This window comes from Nanorana parkeri, unplaced genomic scaffold (assembly GCF_000935625.1).
Source record: "Nanorana parkeri isolate BGI_ZX_2015 unplaced genomic scaffold, ASM93562v1 scaffold331, whole genome shotgun sequence".
In the NCBI taxonomy this organism is placed as follows: Eukaryota; Metazoa; Chordata; class Amphibia; order Anura; family Dicroglossidae; genus Nanorana; species Nanorana parkeri.
In genome coordinates, this window is record NW_017306599.1 from 1,041,963 (window position 1) to 1,057,006 (window position 15,044).

The following is a 15,044-nucleotide window of genomic DNA, read 5'->3' on the forward strand; positions in this document are numbered from 1 at the left end:
ATAATATATATATAGATAGATATATACACTATTTTGCCAAAAGTATTGGGACGCCTGTCTTTACACGCACATGAACTTTACTGGCATCCCAGTCTTCAATATTGAGTTGGCAAACCCTTTGCAGCTATAACAGCTTCAACTCTTCTTGGAAGGCCGTCCACAAGGTTTAGGAATGTTTGACCATTCTTCCAGAAGAGCATTTGTGAGGTCAGGTACTGATGTTGGACGAGAATGCTTGGCTCGCAGTCTCCGCTGTAATTCATCCCAAAAGCGTTCTATCAGGTTGAGGTCAGGACTCTGTGCAGGCCAGTCAAGTTCCTCCACCCCAAACTCGCTCATCCATGTCTTTATTGACCTTGCTTTGTGCACTGGTGCGCAGTCATGTTGGAACAGGAAGGGGCCATCCCCAAACTGTTCCCACAAAGTTGGGAGCATGAAATTGACCAAAATGTCTTTGTATGCTGATGCCTTAAGAGTTCCCTTCACTAGAACTAAGGGGCCAAGCCCAACCCCTGAAAAACAACCCCACACCATAATCCCCCTCCACCAAACTTTACACTTGGCACAATGCAGACAGGCTAAAAAGTACGCATTATAAATATGCAATGTTTCAAATTTAACTTTTAAAAAAAAAACTTTTTATTCCTGACCACAAAAAAAGAAAATATCTACAAAACCACTACAATGCTAAACTTTGGACACTAAAATAAACTATCATCTAACATATTTGATAGCAATCACTAAAGAGAAACTGTTATATACATATTTGTATTTCATCAACCTGAAGTTTGGTTCCCATGTAGCTTGGCCACTGTTAAAAAAAACTTTGCTGCAGGGAGGGGTGACCACTAGATCACAAGACAGTGATATAAGATATACCTGTAAACTATCAGGGTTATTCACTAAAGGATGAAGAGTTTGGAGTAGGCAGGAGAAGTGAACAATCTAGGACTACATAGCTGAACTGGAAAGTGAGCTGAATTGTAAACATTTTCCAAAGCAGCTATTTTGGCCTAGATTGTTCACTTCTCCTGCCTTCTCAGAAACTTTTGTGACTAACCCTGTATATTTACAACCACTTTAAGCACTGGGCTATCTTTGACAAGTGAAAGGGTCAGTAAGGTAAGCTGTATTAGTCAGATGTAAAGGAATATTGTGCAGGTATACCTCTTATAATTTGGAAGCTTAATTTTGAAAGTGTAGTGACTCTGATCACCTTGTGCTTCCACTGAATGCATTACTGGGTAGGTATTAGGCGCCTCCAGCCAGCACCATTGTAACACTCAGGATTAATGCAATGCTGATTACAGCACTATGCCCTGTAGTAGTAATTGTCGGTGGGTGTGCTGGACATGGTGCTCCGTGTGGTGTTCTGACAGAGACTGTTGGCTAATGGCCCAATACTGCAGACGCAATAGGATTTAAAAAGATTACACACCCACTACTCTGTGTAAAAGTAAAACAAGTTGGGAAATAACCGATACAAGTATAACCTTTTTGTTGAGCACAGCGCAGCTTTAGTCCATACTATAGACATATATCTACATGCTAGCATTAATATCAAACAACATGCTGTGTGTACTCTTATAACACTTTATATCAGAATAAAAGCCACAGGTATAACATTCCACCAGTGAAGGAACATTTGAAATACGGGCATTTATAACAGTCTATAATTTAGGTGGCAATGGAAACTTTCATAATTCATAGCTGCAATCTTCCAGATGCAACCAACCTCTACAGACACAAAGCTGGAATTATTTTCACAAGGACAGAAAGCAATACACATCAAGCAGATCAATATTATTAAAATAAAGGACAAGAACACTAGTTAAAATGAAATGCAATATAAGCTTGCCTTCCACATTCATTAATTGATGATGTATAAGGAAAAAAAAATCAATATTTTTTTTTAGATCGAGTTATTTCAAATATATACAACAAGAGCAGTGCAAATAAGGAATGAACAGAGAGAAACACATTCATAATTTATTGCACAAATACAAAACTGTGTATATGGAAACTAAATCTTAAAACATGTACAAGCATTTCCTCCTGTACTGCACCACAAAGCACTGCTGGGCAAGATGCTGATAGCAGTTGGGTTGGGTTGGCAGGTACACTGGCTAGAGTATTACTATGTCCATACAAAAGCACTCAGTCTGTGTTGATGTATTACTATAGCTTTAGCACTGCAGAACCATAGTAAATAACAAAAATATATGTTGACCCATAAGATTGTTTACTAGACTGGATGTGATTTTGGCCAGCTAAGCCAAGACTTGGAATATATGAAAAGCCAAAACTTATTTTAATTTTTTGACAGTGTTGGGGGGATTAGAACCCTGTCATGTTGTTATTGCTGTTTGTTCACCTGCAGATGGCATTCACCTGGTCTTTTTGTCCAGTTAACCATGGTCACTGGGACACATAGTGATGGGGAAAAATAAATTACAGTTTTCAGCAGGACAGGAAATCTTCTAACGGGGATACCTATTCTGATATATTTAAACCCAAGAACAACAATATATAGCAGCTTATCAATCCTTAACCACTTCTTGACGGGAGACGTAAACTGTACATCCCCGCTACTAACTGCCCAAATGACTGATCCCGTACACTGTACTTGATCAGCTATTCGGGTTTCATTAATGCCGGTAACCACTGAGAATCATCGGTTACCGTTCATTAAGGGATGCTTCAGTATTGAGGCATCCATTAATAAGTTTTAAGCTTTTGCAGACACCCAATCTCGATTCCTAAAAGTGATCGGGTGTCTGGCAGTGATATTTACCACACTTGCTGCCACTGTTTGACAGGTAGTATAGATCAGGAAATCCTGATCTGTACCGGCTTTTTGCTACAATGTTTCTGCATAGAAACATTTAGCTCCATGCTTCTATGCTGAAACAATGTTTCAGCCTCCTGATCATTCTGGGAACAATCAGAAGCCTTTAGTGACATCTGATCCTGAAATGCTGCATGATCAGCATGTAAGTATCCATGTCATTAAAGTTATTATTGACTGCTCCTAAGCCTAAAAATAAGCATGCAGTTATAGTGAGATTCATTCACAATGATTGCTTGATTTCATTAAAAATAAATAAAATAAAAGTGTGAAAAACATTTTTTTAAAATAGTGTAAAATGTTAAAAAAAATGCAAAAAATTATGATATTACTATCAATAGTATAAAAATTAACCCTTTATATTGAAAATCTGCAGCTGATTTTTTTATTTAACCCCCTTAAGGTGATGTTCAAAGTATGCCGTTGTCACTAAGTTTGACACCTACTGACACTTAGTGACTGTGACATTGTATGCCTGGTGATCACTATTAGCTTTTAGAGAAAATAAATACATAAAATGTTCACTTTTAGGCTAGTTTTAGGCTAAAATGTACAGAAAATGTTCTGAAATCCTAGGGATGTGAGATGTTTCCAAATAAAGGACAATTACATTAATTTATTTTGATGCATTTTTGCGATTTTTCCCAAGAAATAATAATCAAAACTGGGTAAAAAGTGTTTTCTTTAAATTTTTTCCTAATTTTTTTATATTTTATTCATCCTAAGTGAGGTGTTAGGTACACATATGTGATATAAATATATAGCCCTATCTGTCCTCTAAAAAACATATATATATATATATATATATGCGTGGGTGCACTTAGTAAGAAAGTATATTACTGCCGTGAAAGAATCACACAGCAAATAAGCCCCTTTCTATTCCAACATGACTGCGCACCATGTTGCGACAGTCTGCAGAGAATAATTTTTCAGTCATTAGCAATGGGTTGTGTGCCTAGAAAGTTAGAAATGCTGTGTTTCTAAATCTTTTTCGCCCCATCTATAGCTATGGCTGTAGGTATTCCCCCATAAAGCTATGTTCCATGCAGAAAACATGTATCTGATCATGTTCTCTGTGAAAGTTTTACTCTGCGTGCAATAAGTAGTCAAGTACTTTAGCGTTTAATGCATCTGGTAGTTTAAGCAGTAAATCCTTTTTGAAAGCCCATTTATATATATTGAGGTTTTAGGTACTGAGACAGATCAATCAATCACTTGATCTCATAGATTTAACTTCCAGGTCTGATATACACAGCAACATTAATTTGACACAAATTAGAAAGGAATATGCATTTCTTGACTTGTGACAATGTTGTTTCAGCAGCATATAAGCAAAAGCAGTGCACTTTGTAACCAGTTTCCTCTGACTATTAAATGTATTAAGTAGAGTTGCTGTCTAATGGAAATGCATTCTCCCAGCGCCATTACTCACTCCCACTTCCAATAAACAAGAACAGTCTGAGGGAAAATTAATGGCTGTCACTCAATCAATAAGATTTCCTTTGCAACAGTTATCTTATACAGAACACACTTTTCACTGAGTTACCTCATTCCATCATGAGATCCCTACTGTATATGGGCCACTGTGAAAAATGCTTCCGATTGCTGTTCACATCCAAAGCTTAACCATTACACATAATATCTTGCTGTGAAGAAGACGTGTGTAAACTGCACCAAAGCTATTGGAACGCTAAAGAATAACCTTAATATTACAAAATTGTGATATGAAAGTGGAAGTCATTCTGTGAGCTCCCAATGATTCTAAATGATGTAGAACTTGTTTATTTGTGACAAATGAACTGTCAGAGCATTAGTCGTATCTGTTTAATGTAATGAATTGTTCTTAATTTTGTATCTGTTACAATTAGGGATGCACCGATACCACTTTTTTTGGTCTGAGTACGAGTACCGATACTTTTTTAAATTCAATAAAAATGACCTTAAAAACCTTGCTGTTGCCACTGAAGAGAGCATTGTCATTTCATTATTATTGAGTGGAGAGCAGAAAATGACTATTTGTAAATAATAAAGCTTTGAAAGAAGTAGATGTAGCAAGTTATTATAATCTGCCCATTAAAAGGTGCTGGTGGCCCTATGAACTATTACCATAATGGCATGGATTGATTTAAAGGGAACCTCTAAGGGAAGTATAAGAGAGCTGACATTCCTGACTTTTAAGGGCTAAAATTACAAAACGGTATTACCATAACAATGCACCTTCTAGCTGGTGTAGAATGGTTCAGGTGCGGAATGAACTTTTGCCCAGTTTTCTTGTTTTAAGGGCTGTCACCTTAATCCGTGTTCCAGTACTTAGTTGAGTCAGTTGGTAAACCAGTGCTTGTCCGGGTCAGGGACTCACCAGTTAGTGAATATTGCATAAGGACGATAGCTCTGGACTTTGCACCTTTAAAAACAAATTAGTAATAGCAGTTTCCTTATTTTTTAACTGATTTTGTTTTTTAAGATGTCCTATACATAGAGATCAATTAGGAGCTACATAGAGAGATCTGTCTGCTTTAGTTATGATCACTAGGACAACAGGTTCAAACTAAAACTTGAAAAAAATATTTTCCTGAGCACTACATAACCAAATGGACTGTACAGTTCTTTTTTTTTTAACTGCAAGTGCTACCGAGAACTTTTGTACAATAATTTTTTTAAATTACTTTTTATCCATATTGATATTTATTCTACGTATCTGTTAACAGCAATTAGATAGACCCCAAAAAACAGAGAGAATCACGTTTATGTTTACTTCTTAGTAAATTCACCATATGTACACTCTAGCCTGTTCGTGTTGCCTATGCACATCAAAGGTGCATATTAAATATTGTGAGGGTACAACCAAGCTGCCCATGCATAATCAATCCACCAGTGTAAGCTTTAGTAAATGAGATTCAATGCATCTAATGTGGATGATGTTGGTTGTTGTCTATAGGGTTTGTTTACTATGCCTTTTCAGGATGTACTGTGTATTATTCTATAGCACTATGCACTTTATCACTTGAAACCCGTTGCCCAGAACAAGTCGTCTTATGTTCAGTATACAGTAATTTAATTGAAGCCTGGACTTACTTAAAGCTATTAAAAAAGCAGATTTAATGGCAATGTGTAATTATGCAGTGAATAAAAAGCAATGCATTCACACTGGGAAAACTGCCCTTTTTTAATATTTCTTCTGCTCATTTTTCTAAAACTTTCATGTGTGAATTAACATAACAAAACCTATCATTCTGATGTTTTCAATCACGTATCGAGTAGAAAAAAAAATTATGTTTAAAATAATGATTATAATAAATAGAGGTAATTAATTGTATTTTTTCCCTTTACAGTCTAGTCAGCTTAATTTTACCTTTTCAGCTAATAATGAGAAAATAATTTTTGTGCTCTGGGGGTTAATGATATGTAACTGCTAGAGCCGCTAATTGCATGTTACAAACCATTCATCAAAATTCCCATCTGTGCTACTTGATTATGTTTGCTAAATTATTGCTTTGAATTATCTTTTGTAAAGCAACTTTTATAATTAGCCGAGCTTACGTCTTGCTCTGGTTTTCCTGTGCAAGGATATTCAACGTTTGTCCATTTTCAAGCAGCCTTCATTTATTCTGTCAATTATACAGAGGCAGAGTGTTCCTTTCTCCAGTGCCAGGAAAATACACACTTGTCCTTTATTTTGACAATCAGCAAAATGGGGCTTGGTGTGCCTGCATGTTAGCACAAACACTGCCTCTGTGTGTTAATGGCTCTAGAGATCCAATGACTCCTATTAGTGCCATGCTGAGAATACAGCATTTGCTGCTCTGCATCTTTCAATCAAACAAATGTAATTTGATTTGCTGGTAGGTTAGACTCTACTTAATTCTTAAAACTTAAAAAGTATTCCCAAAGTTAGACTGGGGAATGCAGGGCCCAACCATAAATCAAGTCATGGGTGTCTTTCATAGGATCACAAATCATATATCCAAATGAAATCATGCAAACTATTAGCTATAATTTGTAGTGTTTAGTAGTGTGACTGATGGAAATAATGAATCTGGCTGCAACTTACAGACTTAAGAACATGCTTTTTTCGCCACAGCAGTGATTAAACGACAGTGGCCTCTCTGTGGTCTTTGTTTTGTCTGGTGGATCACCATCATTAACCTCCCGTTAAGTAATCAGTAATCCACCCGTTAAGAAAAAACAGACGGACGGCAGACTCGCATCAGCGGGTTGCGCATGGGCAGGAAAGACCCGCTCGTTTTTACAGCATGACGGCGTCAGGAGGTAGATGGGAGGGAGATCACCACCTTCCTCCTTGCTGAACTCCCTCCGTGCTGTGAATGCAGAAGTGATGTGTATTACATCACTTCCGCATTCACCTGTCAGTCATCTGGCTGCTATAGCCAGAGAGAAGAAGCTGATGAAGCAGATCTGTGCTTCATCAGCTTCTTTTGGGGTCCCCAGGTGACATTACCTGGGGACCGCACATGTAAACGTAAATGTGTGTCAGATGCGTCAGCGCATGAAAACGACAATTGCGCTACACATGTTACATATCGCCGCCAACGTCGGAGTGAGAGCAATCATTTTAGGGCCATCAATAACTGATAACACTATACTGATGAATGGTAAAAGCTTTTAAAGCGTCGCCTATGACCAGTTTTGTTAATGTCGTTTTTTTAGGTTTCGCGCACGTGCGCAATTTTAAGGCTTGACATGTTTGGTGTCTTTTTACCCGACGTGACCCCGTCTTTTATATTTTGCCAAAAAATTGGGTAATAATAAATGTTTTAGAATTTAATATAGGGGTCAGCCGAACATGCTCTGACATCACCGCTAGCTCCGCCCAACTTTTTCTTATTGGTCGGCACCTACTAGAGTCTTCTAGCAGGTCCCGACCAATGAAAAACAACTGGATGGAGGCGGCCGTGACGTCACAGCCGGCTCTGCCCAGTTGTTATTTTTTAATGACAGATCAGCGTCCAAAGGTCATTTGGGGACGCTGATCTGTCATTACAACTGAGTGGAGCGAGCCGTGAGATCACGGCTGGCTCCGCCCAGCTGTTATTTGCATAAAGAAAGGTCGGCTGAGCCGAAGCATATGCCCTCAGCTCGGCTGAGCCGATCAGCTGAGCCGCTCGGCTGCCTTTGGCTGCTGTACGGACTATTGTGAATAGCCTGTACAGCAGCCCTTCGGTTCGACTGAACCGAAGTGCTCAGGCTGCTGAAGCGTGCCGAAGGGTCAGCTGAAGCTATGGCTGGATCCTCCGGCTCCATAGTGAATGACCCCCTTAAATAAACAAAGGTTTAGAAGAATTACATAGAAATGCATATTAAGCTGTTTGACACAAAAGTAAACATTTTTAGGAAAAATATTTTACACATTATATAACATATTATATTATATGAAAATGTGCTTCCCCAGGTATAAGAAATACAGAATAGAAATGTGTATTGATAATCTTGTACCTTCATCATTAGGTTATAACATGACCAGACCCCATTTACAGATACACACATTCCTCCTTCTCATTTTGGCCTAGGCACAACAATTGTCATCACAGCATTTTTGGTTTACATCTATTATTATAAAATGTTGCAATTATTTAAAAATACCTAAAATACACTTTAAGTTTATATCCCAATACATTTGGCTTTGAAACTGAACCCCAGTACAGAACATTTATTCTACTGTAGAGTAAAAGCAAAAGTAGACAAGACAACTGGATGACAAAACTCAAGCCTTTTCCATTAGTGATTTTAGAATCAAATACAGTATATCTGCTGTATCTGCATTGATGTTCCAGTAACCCATAAGGTTTTGGATCGTTGTAATTAAGTCCATTACAGCCAGACAGTATGCACACAAGAGAGGTAAACGTTTGTTGCATAACCTTGCATAAACACAAACGAACATGGTATTTTCATCAAGATAATCCTTGACCTTATAATGCAGACATCATTAGACAAGCATTGGACACAGATTGAGAATATTTAGTGGATGACTATCAATGACATTGTTTTACAGGTCTGCAAAACATTATTTAACAAAACATGTAAAACCTTTCAATTCTGTGCCTAATAAATGTATCTGTAAAACGGATACCAAACTTTTTATTCATTTTCATTTGATGAACTTCTTATAGGTTTTAAACTTCACTGTCCTTTCAGTGTAAAATACTACTCCTTCATGGTTTTTAAAAAATCTCAGATATATCAAAAATAACAACACCCCATAAAAATATAGCATCAAAATAAAAAGAGCAAATGCTATTAGTAAATGGGCAAAAATGTATTTGTTTTTAGCATAGAGAATAAAATATTCATAATAACTGATAATGTGCATCCTATTCTAAAGATAAAAAAGTGTACTGAAACTGTTGCCTAACTGCTTATCAAAGAAACTAGAGACACAAACACAAGTTGGGGGATTGTGAATTCAATGCTGTAAAGAAAATCGACTAAGACCTGGATGCTTCAGAGGATACCTAACTTTCCTAGGTCTTTTCAGAGCTATGCTAACTATAGACCAAAGATGGCAGTAAATGATTGTTTATACAATTACTACATGAACATGCACGCTTGCATCACACATATTATTATGTTATTGCTAAGCAGTAGTAGAGTATTGTACTGTGTTAGCCATCAATTATTGTAGAAAGTTTGGAGTTTAGGTAATACCTTTTATTTGCTAACCTAAGTTATTAAAGGTGCAAACTTTCAGGATGCCTTAGATCCCAGCTTCAGGCTTTGTAGATTGGGAAACGTTTAAAGCCTGAAGAAGGGATCTCTGGAATCCTGAAAGTTTATATCTTTAATAACTTAAGTTAGCCAATAAAGGGCATCTATTAAACTACAAACTTTCTATGTTACTGCCAAGACAGTGTGTAACCTAGGCACCCTTAAAATCAGAACTTTTATAACAGAACATTATTGACATAAAGTAGTGAGTAGACATCTCTGGTGTTGATCTAACCTTGAGGTTTAGTGACTGGTTCTGTCATTGTGAACATTATGCAGGAAGTATCTCCTGGTACCCATAAAGAACGACTGTTACCCAATCCAGGCAAAATGTTATAATTGTCTTCTTATGTCTAAGAGTACATTCCATGTATGTTATCTGGCTTAAAGGGTAAGTCCATTAAAAGCTAATATATCATTAGAGTAACCAAAGCATAGACTATTCACAGGCAACCATTGCAGCTTTTTCTATTGAAAGAGCAAATACGGTGCATGTGTCAGTTTCTCCATAGTGAAAATTATAGTGTGTGTGGACAAATCATCCACACAAATGAGGCATCACCCACAAACTTGGCTAGTATTATGCATATGTCTTACACCTGTCCAGTGAAGTATCTTTTAAAAATCCAAATACCTCACAATATCAGGTTTGTAATATTCTGTAGATTGAATACACTCTTACCTCAGCCTGAAAACTTTTTAAAACTGGAGCAACAACTTCCCGGATTTCCTAGAAATTAGAAAGACATCACTCATATAGCCATTCACAAACATCTGTTTAAGAAAAAATAAGTAATATGCAGCAAACATTACCAACTTAAGATTCCACTTAAAGTGTATCTCCAATTAATTTTTTATTTATTTCTGGGTAGAGCAAGAGTATGGTTATGTCAGGTTTTAATTTTTTTTCCGCTGGGTAGATTTGTTCTCTATACATGTATACTGGTGACCATTGTCATTAGAACAAGAATAGTGGGGACATCTTGCATTGGGGACACCTGCTCTGATTACAGCTGCCTGAAAGTAGATTTCTCTCCGGAGATTCTCACTTCCTGTCTTTGGTTTAGGAAATAAGGGACAGACAATGAAAAAACTGGCGGGGATTTTAACCTACTTCATACCAGGGACGTGCGGTCAGGGGAGGCAGGTGAGGCAGAGCCTCACCTAGTATTATGAAGAATAAAAGGTGTCAGCTTCAAGTCTGAAGCTGACAGCTTTTTCTCCATTCAGAGCGGCTTGTTACAGGTTACACAGCAGGGAAAGCCTCTCCGCTGTATAACCTGTCATGGACGGAGTGCTGCCTGTTAATGACAGGCAGTGCTGCATCCAGCTTTTGACAGGTAGTTAGGTTACATAGCAGCCGGCTTCCCCGCTGCTTGTGTAACAAACTTGGTGAGGCAAGAGCTTCTACTCTGTGTTAGAGGCGTGAGCTCTGTGGATGGCTTGGACCAATGGATTTGAGATCTTTTGCCATCTTTATTGCCCAGACCAGAGTGATTTAACTCTCACACTTGTGTACAGCAGTTAATTCATTCTGGCATCGGTACATTCTAAAGCTGATTGTGAACAGGCAGGCAAGTTTGTCCTATTGCAGAGAGACATAGCATGTGTCCTCTGCAATACAGAGCCTGGCTGCGTGCATTTTTAACTTAAATTCTGCTTTAAATGTCCTAAGTATTTTACTTATCAAACTGTTTTTCTTTATGCATGCTGACAGAACTTCTGAACTATCTTTGGTGATGTTATAGAGTATTTTTGTTATGACCAAGAGGTACAAAATAGCATCCCCCAGTACCCCCACATCACATGTTTGTTATGAATTAGAAAGCATCTCTGGGCCATTTTTCATTGTAAAGTAACTCTGCACTTATCAACACATCAAATCAATGAGTTTCCTTGACCAGATTCCTGCTACACTGACAGAGCTGAGTGGTATGGATGAAAACAAAACAGGTTTTCAACGTAATAGTGGCAATAGTGGACTTAATAGTGGAAATTTGAAGACCCTTTTAAGTACAAATGTTTGTCTTTAAATCTTTTATATAGTATGGTGACTGCTGCACACCATAACTAAGCATATGTTTACATTAATATTCAAACTTGCATTATGTTGGTGGCCAGAAAGAAGCTGGAATTTTTGCCACTCTTTCTTACACAATAAAAACATTATTTGGGACTCACAATTCGCACATCTACCCTTTGCCTGAAAGAAAGTCTTAAGGTAAATGTTTTCACTGAGGCATGATTCTGTTGAACCTGTGATTTGCTAATGCAGAACAAAGCAACAGGTGCACCTTAATGACTCCCTTTCCAGCAGCACCACCTCACCATTCAACCACCAAAAAGAGAGGAAAGGAAGCCTTGGGTAACCTATAAGTCACTCTAGTCAGAACTTACACTGGGCTGAGGACTGTCTCCCCATCCCAATGTAACAGCACTGGGCCAATAAAGAAACACCAGCACTGTCACATGAACATGTCACAAGAAGAAGCGTGAGTCATATGTTTCTCTATACCTGGAAGTGCCCACATTGTTGCCCCTATAGGATGGAGTGGAGTGGCTGGTGAGTAAAGATGAGTGTGTATTGCTGGGAAGAGAAGCATAACTTTTCTCTGCATGGGCAATGTGCAGGTTTGTTTTAAAGAAGGAAGCATACTTTCTTGTTTTCAGGTCAGAGTTACAGCAATCATACAAAACATATACTAACAGCAATTTACTTGTCCTAATTATTTCTGTATTTGTGAAATGTTTAAAAAGATAGGTATAGCTTTAGGTGCCTATGCTACCAGCACTATTTTAATTATGTCTTAAATCAATAAAAAAGAAAAAAGATTAAATAAACTTAAGTGCTAAAAGATAAAAGGTCTTATATGTTTCTCTACCTAAAAACAAATCACATCAGCAACCAGCAGGTTAAGCGGGACTTGTAGAGTAACATACTGTACCTCAGGGACGTTCTTCTTGAACTCCCGGCTGAGTTCAATAAGATGCTTGTGGGAATGTTCACTCTCTTCCTGCCGTGCAGCCAACTCCGATGCAAGAGAGTTCAGCTCTTTCTGCAATAAGAAAGGAAAAGGGGGTGATTTTTTTTAATATCATACATAACCCATCTCATGTAAGTTTGCTAACTACCAATTCAGAGAGCCAGCCGCAATATCGACTATGTGCATGAATTATTTAAGGAAGAAAAGTATGTATTCAATGCAAAATCAGGACAGCTTTTAGATAATGAGAAGCTGCTATAATCAATATCCCTCAGTGAAGTTTCTTTCAAAGGGTTTTTCGCTGGCCTCAGTTCACTGGTAACTTTTCTGAAGCATTGCGGGATGCAATAACGTGTTCTCAGGGATTTAATGTAAAGAAAGAGCGGCTGCCAGCTGACATATATCAACAGCCAGGGAATGGATCCAGGCTAGACTTACTTATGCTTAAGTGTTCATAAATAAGACTTTTAAACATACATATAGCTTTTTAATTTCAGCACAAAATGGTAAAATAAATGTGCTCGCATTTAGGATGCTGACCTTTGAGCCCTACAGACTAATTCATAAGCAGTTCACTTGAAGTGCATGTTCTGTGATGTCAGGACATATTCCAACCATCGTTCTGGGCTCATATTAATCAGAATCAACCAGATAGTGGAGTTTAAAGAAGACCTCCACTGAGCCCTGTATTTTTCTAAAATGGTTAAATATTACACATTATGGATTTTGATAACACTACAACCTTTTTTTTCAGATCCCATGACACAATAAGAGCTTTCTCTCTTTACTTTTACTGTAAGTTGTACTTCACATTTATTTATTACCAGTGTGTATATAGCGAAGCACAGAGGTCATTGGTCCATTCGCATTGGTACAAGTTTTTAGCAGGAGTTTTACTTTGACTGACACTATTATTTTTCCTCCAATATATGGCCACTCTTCTCTATCATATGTAAAAGCCACCCTGCCACCACAGGGTCACTTGTAAACTAAGTATAGCCTGTAAAGGAGTCACATGTATACTTTCTATTCGCCAATGTCTTCAGAATGCATTACTGCTTCCTGGCCACAGCAGGCATTCAAAACCCCCAGATGTATCATATTATTGCTCCCCCCCAACTCCACGGTGTGGTTCCACATGCCAGCCTGTACATCCTGTAGTGACATACTGGCGACAAACTGGTGGAAAAAAATACAATGTACGTGAGGAAGAGCAAGGTGGAATAACGTTAAAAGACATGGGCCGCCAACGCAGTTTGGTAGCCTATGAGCAAATAGTCTGTAAGACCGCACAGTGGACGCAACGGATATAGAATTATAACCATACACACTTCGTCAAATACCCGGCTGCGAGGCGGTCGGCGGGGATAGTGGTGTCCACTGTCAACTGCCCCCGTTAAACATTCTATTGTATCTATACCATGCGTATCTGTCTCACATGTGTGTTTCTGGTAACTATTAGGGATGTTCAGATACCAGTGCCGATACTTGACATTTTCACGAGAACTACCAGGGTTGCAGCGGTTGCAGCTGTGACTGGGCCCTGGCACTCCCACACTGTCCTGAAATCATTAGTCTGTATTGTTTTAGAAAAACTGTCACATGACAATAAACAAAAATGTATCAGTACTTGTATCTGTGAGTACTTGGACAAGTATCAGTATTTGTACTTGAAAAATGGTATTGGTGCATCTCTAATATATATTTATTTTAAAAAATCATACATTAAAACAGAGATGTACAAATCACAGGATCTCCGTGTGCTCCTTAAAAAATGGCAGCTGCCTCCTAAATTTTGAATTTTTGTCTAGTCTAGTCTTGGAGCTGGAAAAGTATCTGTACTTGGAACAAATACGGTACTTGGTATCGCAACATCTCTAGTAAGTATAGATTTTTCTTACTTTTACAGCCTGAATTAAGTGTCCCTCAGGTGACAGGTTAACTTTCAGAGGGCTATTCACAAAAGGGTGAAGAGTTTGGAGAAGGCAGGAGAAGTGAACAATCTAGGCCAAAATAGCCGTTTTGGCAAAATTCTCCAATTCAGCTCACTTTCCAGTTCAGCTATGTTGTCCTAGATTGTTCACTTCTCCTGCCTTCTCCAAACTCTTCACCCTTTTGTGAATAGACCTGTATGAGTATGTATGAATGTATAGTAACTTTGTATGTTTTCTTTATTTATTATAGTCCGGACTGAAATCATGCAACTTTATTTTATTTTTGCTGCCAGGTAAACATTAAATATTTCTTAATATAATGCATTCTCCTTTTTAGTCAGTAGATGGTGCTTTAGTCACCTTTTCACATATTTCATATATTCACATTTCACATCACCTATTCCAAATTTTAGCTTTGCTGTAGAGCTAGAATGAATCATTGCAACAATAACTCACTCCTTATTACCTGGCTCCAGTACCAGGTTTTAATCAGACAAAGTGACCTGCAAAGTAAGTTTCCTTCGCTAGGCTTAGTTATTAGCCAACCCATAT

At 37.9% G+C, this 15,044-nt stretch overlaps 1 protein-coding gene across 1 annotated transcript in view; it reads right to left on the reverse strand.

Moving 5' to 3' along the window:
* CUX2 (cut like homeobox 2) overlaps positions 1 to 15,044 on the reverse strand; it is a 337,894-nt gene that overhangs the window by 169,755 nt on the left and 153,095 nt on the right. The window contains exons 2-3 of the mRNA XM_018558332.1: positions 12,520 to 12,630; positions 10,257 to 10,304 (exon numbers count right to left, since the gene is read on the reverse strand). Coding sequence (XP_018413834.1) covers positions 10,257 to 10,304; positions 12,520 to 12,630 — 159 coding nt within the window. The remainder of the gene's footprint in view (positions 1 to 10,256; positions 10,305 to 12,519; positions 12,631 to 15,044) is intronic.